The sequence below is a fragment of the Elephantulus edwardii genome, unplaced genomic scaffold, assembly GCF_000299155.1.
Source record: "Elephantulus edwardii isolate Elephantulus edwardi_28Jun2011 unplaced genomic scaffold, EleEdw1.0 scaffold00028, whole genome shotgun sequence".
NCBI classification, from domain to species: Eukaryota; Metazoa; Chordata; class Mammalia; order Macroscelidea; family Macroscelididae; genus Elephantulus; species Elephantulus edwardii.
The window spans coordinates 19,161,427-19,170,539 of record NW_006399778.1 but is presented as its reverse complement, the minus strand read 5'-3'; the positions used below and the strand labels follow the sequence as shown (position 1 = coordinate 19,170,539).

Below are 9,113 nucleotides of genomic sequence, written 5' to 3'. Positions count from 1 at the left end.
TTTTTTTTTTTTTTGGCTGTGGATGCCCTTCAGTCCTGCCTTCTTGGCCTTTAATGTCTTTGCTTTGGCTTCATGTATAGGTTTTATATGAGCACAATTAAGTGTTCAGATGCACAAGAAGCCTCTAATAGCCAACTATGAAGTTATTTCAACATAAAGTCTTTTAATTGAGGAGTTTTTGCATCATTTCCTGAAAGTGACAAAGGCCAAGGCTCAGAAGGCACTCAATCAATGTTTATTGTTCAAAAATTAATTTTTCAAACTTGTTGGTTTACAGCGTTTAAGCAAAAACTGCAGGGCCTGTATTTGCCAGTAGAGGGCAGCATTGAACACTCTGAAGCTCACTTGGGCGAGCTGTGTATAGTGTATGAATTGTTGCACGGAAACCAATTCTCTTTATAAACTTATATGCAAATCATGATAAAACATTTGAAAAGAGAGACTAGACGTAAATAAGCAAGTTTCCTCAATTTCAGCACCTTCCTTTGCATGCTGCAGTCCATTCATTTTGGTTGCTTGATCTCTCAGATGTTTCCATTGGTGAATGAATGTGCTAACAGCAGCAATGACAAATAGTAATGATTACAAGCCCAGTGATAACATATAGCAAGTATCCACTATGTCCTGATCTGGCTATGTTACTTATAGTATTAGCATATGTATTTATGCTATATGTGTGGTGTTTTCGTTCCCATTTTATGAGTTACGATACTTAACATAATTCTAGAACCCTTGCTAAATTCTAAGGGAATGCGAGTGGTGTCATCTGTAGTGAATTTTACTGTTAACCCCAGGACCAGGGACAGTCCAAAGCCACTAGTAGCCCTGCAGAAGAAAGGTGAGAAGTCTTCTTACATTGCATTTTATAACTTTTGAAACCCAATGGAGGGCTGCTATTTATCAGAACCACTTCAATGGCAGTGCATTTGGAGGGTTTTTTAAAACTTTTACTCAATTAACAGATGCAGTGGCCCTGGATACACTCACTAGTCTAAGCCAGGAGTTTTGGAGAACAATTGACTGGGAGAGATTCATATTTGTTCCCATTCCCAAGAAAGATGATCCAACAGAATGTGGATCTTACTGAACAAGATCATTAATATCATATGCAAGTAAAATACTGCTGAAGATCATTCCAAAATGTCTAGAATAGTACACAGAGAATACTAGAAGTTCAAGGTAGATTTAGAAGAGGCCGTGGCACCCATGATATCTTTGCTGATGTTAGATGGATCCTGGCTGAGAGTAAATACCAGGAAAATATCTATTTGTGCTTTATAGACTAAGCAAAGGCATTTGACTGTGTGGATCATAACAAATTATGGCTAACATTGAGAGGAAAGGGAATCCCAGAACACTTCATTGTGCTCAGACAAAACCTTTATATAGACCAAGAGGCTGTTAAGAAAGAAAAGGAATACCACGTGGCTTAAAATTAAGAAACTATTGTATGTCAGGGTTGTATCCTTTCTCCTATTCAATCTGTATGTTGGGCAAATTATTCAAAAAGCTAGACTTGTAAAGAAGAATCACCAATAACCTATGTTATGCAGATGACACAATCGTGCTTGCTGGAAATGAGGGGGTCTTGAAATCCTTGCTGCAGAAGATCAAAGAATACAGCCTCCAAATATGGGTCACATTTCAATGTTAAGTAAACAAAAATTCTTACCACTGAACCAATAGGCAACATTGTGATGGACAGAGAAAAGATTGAAATTGTGGATAACTTCATTTTACTTGGATCAACAATCAACACCCTTGCTGCCAGCAGCCAGCAAGCTAGAAGATGTATTGCACATGGGAAGTCAACAGTCACAGGCTTCTCCAAATTATTGAGGAGCAATGATGTCAGTTTGAAGACTAAGGTGCACCTGACTCAGACCATGATCTTTTCAATCGTTTGTGTGCATCCGAGAGCTGGACAGTGAACAAGGATGACAGAAGAATTATTGATGCCTTTGAGCTATGGTGTTGGAGAACAGTGCAGAATATCCCATGAACTGTCAAAAGAACAAACAGATAGGTCTCAGAGAAGGTGAACCCAGAGTGCTTTTTGGAGGCAAAGCTTTGTCTCACAGACTCTGGACGTGTTTCTAGGAGCAGCTATTCCTTGGAGGTCATCATGCTTGGAAAGGTGGAGGGTTAGTGAAAAAGAGGAAGACCCTCAACCAGACAAACGGACACAATGACTGCAGCAAAGGCTTGAGAATTTCAGAGATGATGAGAATGACACAGGAAACAACAGGGCTCAGATTTGTTGTTTATAGGATTGCTATGAGTCTTATTTAACTCAGTGGCACCTCACAACAGCAATAACAAGTGTTAATGGGGAGCTCTGGTGCCCTAGGGGTAAGAAGCTGAGCTGCAATCCTGAAGGCATTCGGTTCAAGGCCACCAGCTGCTCCACGAGAGGATGATGAACAGTCTCCTCCCATGCAATTAACTGCTTCTGAAAACCTGCCAGAGGGTCAGCTGTGAGTTGGTTCTGACTCCATGGTACAACAACAACAATAATGTGTTACACTCCCAACCAAATGTCTTCACTTTAAATCCTTCAGCCACTCCACAGGAGAAAGACAGGCACATAACAACAGCAACATAAGGGAGACTAGACTAGATGACAGTGGGTTTACAAAGTACTATGGAGACCTGATGGTGCAGTGGTTATAATGATCAGCTGCTAATGAGAAGGTCAGGGGTCTGCACACCCATGTTTATTGCAGCTTTGTTCACAATAGCAAAGAGTTGGAAACAACCCAAGTGCCCATCAACAAATGGATAGAGAAGCTGTCGTATATTCACACAATGGAATACTACGCTGCATTGAAAAACAAGGAACTCGTGCAATATTATTCAAAATTATGACCCTGGAGGACATTATGCTGAGTGAAATACCTCAGTCACAAAAGGACAAATACTGCTTAGTGCCACTGTTGTAAAACGAGACTGACATCAAGGTTGAGGGGAGGCTGGGAAAAATTGGATAAATTATGTATACTGCATTGAAACAGATGCGGGAGAGAACAGTTTAAAAGCGATATATGATTGGGTATTATAGTCATGACAAGAGTCCAGAATGAAGGCTGTATAGTGGAGTTTACTGGGGGGGGGGGCGCAGGGATTGTATACCAATGAAAGAATTTTTATTTTACTTTTCAAAGAGAAGAGCGAACTGAGGGGGGGGGTGCAGGGAGAAAAATGAAAAAGGGAATGAATGGAAATCCAAAATCTCTGTAAATGTTCATTAAAATTAATAAAATTTTAAAAATTTTAAAAAAAGAAGGAGGTGGTCAGGGGTTTGAACCACCAGGTGCTATATGGGAGAAAGTTTCACCAGTCTGGTTCCATAAAGACTTACATCCAGGGAAACCCTGTGGGCACTTCTATTTGTCCGAGTGTCGTTACGAGTCAGATCAACTTGACAACAGTGGCTTCTGGTTTACCGAGTGCTGGCACTGTTCTAGGATCCCTGATTAAGTGTCAGGCTACCAACCAAGAGGTCAGCAGTTCAAGCTGCTGCTCCTCAGAGAAAAATGAAGCTGTCTCCTCCCTTTAAGATTCACAGCCTTGGACACCTGATGGAGGGCTAGCAATGGGTTTGGTTTGGGTTTGGCACTATTTCTAAACATATTTGAGTGCTACACCTGTGAGGTGGGGACTATGATCATCGCACCCATTTGACAGATGAGAACTTTGAGGCACGGAGTTCACAAAGCAACTTTCCAAGGCTGAGCGGCTTGTTCAGAACCTGGGGTAGGAAAAATATAGTTGAGCACAGGGTGCAGAACTCAGCCTTTTCCCCAGGAGACAGCACCCCCTGGGCCTGTCTCCCCCTGCCCCATTCCCGCCCTTGACCCCAACACATGGGCTGCAGCTGTCCCTACTCCTCTGGGACGCCCCCACGGCCATTAAACCTCCTCACGGCGTGTCCCTGGAGTGCATTATGATCACATTAGCAGCAAGCACATCCTTTCATCATCATTTCAGGTTGAAGAGAAGCTTCAGGAGGATTCCAGAAGGAAATTACTTCATCTGCAAGAAATGGGGAGCAGAGAGAGCCTCATTAAAGTCAATTTGGAAAGGGCAGTAGGTCAGGTAGGCGAGCGCCAGAGCCCCTTCCTGGGCCCTCACCCACCCCTCAGTTCTGCACCCAGGCGGTGGGGGAGCATGAGGAAGAGGCGGCCCTGAGGGAGGACACGGTGTCAGCTCCCTTTTATCGTCTGTGCAGAGGCATCCTGTGGCTTCTGCATCCCAGGGGTTGTCCCGTGTTGCGAAGCACCTCACTCACTCAGCTGCTGGGCCCCAGACCCTGGCCAGGCAGCGACTGCGGCCCCTGGTAGCTGGCCACGCCATCACCTCCTGGGAGAGATTTAAGCTCCTTAACCCTGTCAGTGTTTCCAGTCTTTTCTCCCTGATGTTTTCCATGCTGACACAAACCACACGCTTCCTTCCTTCTGAGTCCCCCAGCACATGTCACAGTCAGCATCCATAGAAAATGCTACGTTTTTTAAAATACAACAAAACATCAGGACATGCAAGTCTGTGCTGAATGCAGAAGTGCCTGACATGGTGTGACAGGCTCCTCCCACCCCTCCACCACCTTTGATTCTCCAGCCCAAGAGCGGCCCAGTGGCCCTTCCGGTCACACCTAGCACAACCCACAAGGGTCAGATGTCCAAATGAGTCTGCACCGTAGGCTAAACCAGAAGCCAAGACTGAGCTCAGACAATTCTAGAATGCAGCCCCTAAAGACAGCTCCCTGTGTCTCCTTCCCCAGGGCCCTCACCTGGCAGTATGGTTCCAGGCTCTCTATGGGATAACAAACATAACCTGTGTTTGGACCCTTTTTCCTGAGAGTGAGGGTCTTCCATGTCACTCATCAGATTCTTAGAAGAGGCTGAGAGCCCACTGCAAACTTGATGAACCACAATCCTGAAAGGATCCCCTCCCATCAACTTCCTCCCAGGACACTTCTGCTCTCTATTGTCCGAACCCTAAGCCAAGCAGTGAGCCTGCTGGGCTGTGTTTCCCTGTGCTGAAACTGAGAGGCACTCACTCACACATCGAAGGGTGACTTTAACTATTGTGCAGATATTAGGGTCACTACAACAAGTGTCGTCTGCAGTCATGCTCACCCAGGATCATTTGTCCTGCAGATGCCAACTTCTCAAAGACAGAGAGTACCTGTTGTGTACCTGAGCTACCCCTCACCTTTCCTGCATTCCGCCCTTCCTCCAGTGCCCGCCTTATCTGTGACATGTACATGTGCCAAGGTCTTTCTGTAACTCTGGGCAGAGGCCATCCAGGAGGATCCTGGGAGATCCTGAGATGCCTCAGGTCTGGATAAGAGAGGGTGTGAGCCTTCTTACTGACACTTGCTCTATCTCTAGGACCCTACTCCCTGTCTACCCATCTGTCTGTCTGGAGTCTAGATGACTCTAGAATTGAGTTTGTCGCCCAGGAGTAATGAGACATCAGCCCACGCCTGACCAGTCATCCCTGCAGGCTGGTAATGTGGCTCCAGTCCCCCAAAGGGTCCCCTGCAAAGAATCTTATCCTTGGATGAGCTAGGCCTTCCTTTTGATCTTGAAACCAGAGTATGATCTCAGTTTAGAGCACCTCGAGTTACCCCAGGCTGCTTCTGGCCTGATGCTTGGAGAGATGCTCTCAAGAGATGTAGCACTTCACCGACTTGGTTTCCAGAACTTCCTGGTGTGCGGTATACCCCTGGGTCATGGAGAGGATTGACCTTTACGTGGACTTAGTGGCTTTTCACATTTTAGTTGCTGTGATGACCACATTTTGCCAGGGGACCAAAGTCAAAACTCCCCACCATGTTGGTAGATTCCTGGAGAAAGGACCTCTCTGCTTCTACCTTCTGGGTAGAATTTGTGATTCTAATCCTAAACTGGAGGGACAGCACAGGAGAGGAAGACCCTCGATGAGATGGATTGATTTGGTGACTGGGGTAATGCAGATAAGGTGTGTCAAAGACCGTGAGACTGGCACAGGATAGAGCAGGGCTTAGGGCTGTTGTACACAGGGTTGCTGTGAGTCACAGACGACTTGACTGCACATAACAACAATCCCAGACTTTACTGAGCTCGTGCATCAGTCTTAATCCAGAAACACCAGCACACAGGAGGCACTCAATAAAAGCCAGCTGAGCTGAATTAAAGGACCTTGCCTGGAACGGATGTTTGTGGCCACAAGCATTCAACAAATACGTATTGAGTGTCTCCTCTGTGCCAGGGGAGCTCTGGTGGCCTAGCGGAGAGGGAGTTGAGCTGCCAACCCAAAGGCAGTGCTTTGAGGGAAAAAGATAGGCAGTCTGCTCCCATACAGCTGCTGAAAATCCACTGGAGGGTCAGCTATGAGTGAGTTCTGATCCAATGGCAATGAGAGAGAGAGTCTATGTCAGGCAGCGTACCAGGCTCCACGATTATAGAGATCAGTGCAGTCAGCAGCCTCTTTCCAGTCACCATCTAAGGCACAGAACGGCAGCGTGGAGAGCATCCTTCTCCCCCTGGGCACCTGGCTGACTACACAGTTTAGTTGGGCTGTGACAGCCCCAATATTTATTCCACAGTCTGGTACTAGCCTAGTAATTAGGGAAAAGCACTCCCAGTCACAGACTTCCCATTGGATAATTGGCAGCGGGCGCCTCTTCTGAGGGCTTGAGACATGTGTGTGCCTGACCACGTGCGTCAGTTGGGTTAGGCAGTCAAGCCAACGAAATGATTGCGACCTGCTGTTGTCTTTCCTCTGTGGGTCCGGCCACTTCCGGCGAGAGGCAAAGAGTTAAATCAGGTGGAATGATCTCATCAAAGACAGGCAGGCTCTTCGAATTTTCTCTTCCCCCGAGCCCCCACCATGTAAAGGCAACACCCTGGCTTGTTGGCTCCAGTTGCACCCCATCATCCCGCTGACTCTTGCCTTTCCTCTGTCTGCAGCTTGAGCATTTCAGAAGCCAGGTTATCAAGGCCGCGTATGGACGCGCGAAGCCGTTTCAGGACAAGCTCATCACCGATCAACAGGTCGGTCTGGCTTTCTTGTTGCCACTTGACTCCTTTGCTTTTTTCTTCCAGGCGCTGGGATTCCAGACCCTGACAGCATATGTTTCTGTTTTGTTGGTGGCACATACTTTTCACACTGTCGCTGCACTCTTTAGAGTTGTTTTGCTTTTATGGGATCTCCTAGCTTTTAAAGGATAAAAGCCCATTTAAATTCCCTCAAAAACATTTCTTCTTCTTTTTTTTTTTGTGCCATCGAGTTGGATCCAACCAGCACAGGAGGAGACTGCCCCTCCTTCTCTAGCAGAGCATCTGGTGGATTCGAACCACACACCTTCAGAATTACAGCATACCTTCTTGCCACTAGGCCACCAGAGCTCTCTTCCTCAAAAACATTTCTGTGAAAATCAAATCCAGCTGGCCAGGACTCTTTCTGTTCTGCAGCTACATATGCTTAAGCCTCCTGAACCATGAGGAAAGAGGCTGCCTCGTGACACTGGATGTGTGGCAGCTTGTTCCTCCTCAGGGTGGAGTGAGGCTGGACCCCTGGCTGTCAGTATCATGTGGTTACTCGTCCCGACATACTTTACTACTCTGTGTTGATGCAGCTATAAGAAACCCTGTTGGGGTCGCTCTCATCGGGTGTGATGGAATCTGACCTCCCAAGTATGGACTTCATGTTCGAATGATGTTCGAGTTATTGTAACAATTCTGATGAGCCTGGGACACGTCCATGGCAGCAATACTGGCCTTGGGCTCTTAGCCATAATCTCTGACTCTGGAAAATGTTTCCTATTGTCAGTGTTCAAAGTCAAAGTCACCACGTGACCCCTCCTCCTAGATATCGGTGACCTCCCAAAACCACCAGGCCTTTAACTCCTCCCTTTTCCCCCATTTCCTCACCAGTTGATTGAGAAAATTACCCAGATCACCGAGGAAAGCATCTCCCTTCAGCAGAAAAAGTGGATCCTGCAGAAGGAGACGCAGCTCAAGAACTCCAAGCAGGAGGAGGTCCTGGAGAACATCGAGAGGCTGAAGACCTCCCTGGACAGCTGCCAGGTGCCTGCCTGCTACCCTCTGCCCACGTGCCCCCCTCCCCCCGCCCCCGCATGTGGTTTTCATTGTTTCTGCTTTTGGGAAAATGTCCAGCTTTCAAAACCAAGCCATTGCCATTAACTTGATTCCAACTCGGGGCGACCCTGTGTGTGCAGAGCAGATCTGGGCTGCATAGGGTGGTCAGTGGCTATGACATTGATGAACAGGAGCCCTGGTGGTGTAGTGCATTATGCATGGCACTGCTAACCAAAAAGTCAGTGGTTTGAATCCACTGGGTACTTCAAGGAGGAAATATGGACAATCTCCTACTAGAAAGATTTACAGCCTCACAAACCCAGTGGAGGGCCACTGTAAATTGGAATCAGCTCAACAGCAGTGGGCGGTTGGTAGGTTTTCCTTTTGTGAGGTTAAAAGTCGCCATTTGGGTGGATTTGAACTACCAACCATTTAATGAGTAGCTGGACCTACAACCTTTTATACCACCCAGAAACTCTGTCCAGCCTGAGTGGACGCTACGAAGAATCTTCAGATGCTGGAACCTGTCAGAGAAGAAATAATGGCTCACTCATGTTTTCAGCTGATAGAGTCATGGAAAAGTGGTTGGCTGCATGCTGTCACCGGGGAGAACTTTCCAGACCTGGAGAAACAAGGCAGCCCCACCAAGTTATGGCTTGCTCTGTTTCTAGTGTATGTGAGATTTGAGTCCCCAAGAGGTAAAAAACCAGCCACGGAAAAGCTAGTTGAGCATAGTTCTACTGTGACACACCTGGGCTCGCCAGGAGTCAAGGTTGGCTCGATGGCAACTGGGGAAAACCTCAGACACATACACACACATATATACGGAAAAACAAAGCCTAATAGTAAGTGGTTTTCAAAAAAGAAAATATAAAACCTGCTGGTCACCACTCCATCGGGTTTCTGAGGCTGTAAATTTTAACAGGAGGGAACTGCCTCATCTTTTTCCTGAGCAGAAGCTGGTGGCTTCAAACTGTCCATGTTTCGTGTGTGTGTGTGTGTGTGTGTGTGTGTGTGTGTGTGTGT

The 9,113-nt window shown here is 46.7% G+C and overlaps 1 protein-coding gene across 1 annotated transcript in view; it reads left to right on the top strand.

Moving 5' to 3' along the window:
* FHAD1 (forkhead-associated (FHA) phosphopeptide binding domain 1) overlaps positions 1 to 9,113 on the top strand; it is a 248,176-nt gene that overhangs the window by 144,367 nt on the left and 94,696 nt on the right. Inside the window, 3 exon segments of the mRNA XM_006883707.1 lie at positions 3,991 to 4,098; positions 6,957 to 7,040; positions 7,923 to 8,075. Coding sequence (XP_006883769.1) covers positions 3,991 to 4,098; positions 6,957 to 7,040; positions 7,923 to 8,075 — 345 coding nt within the window.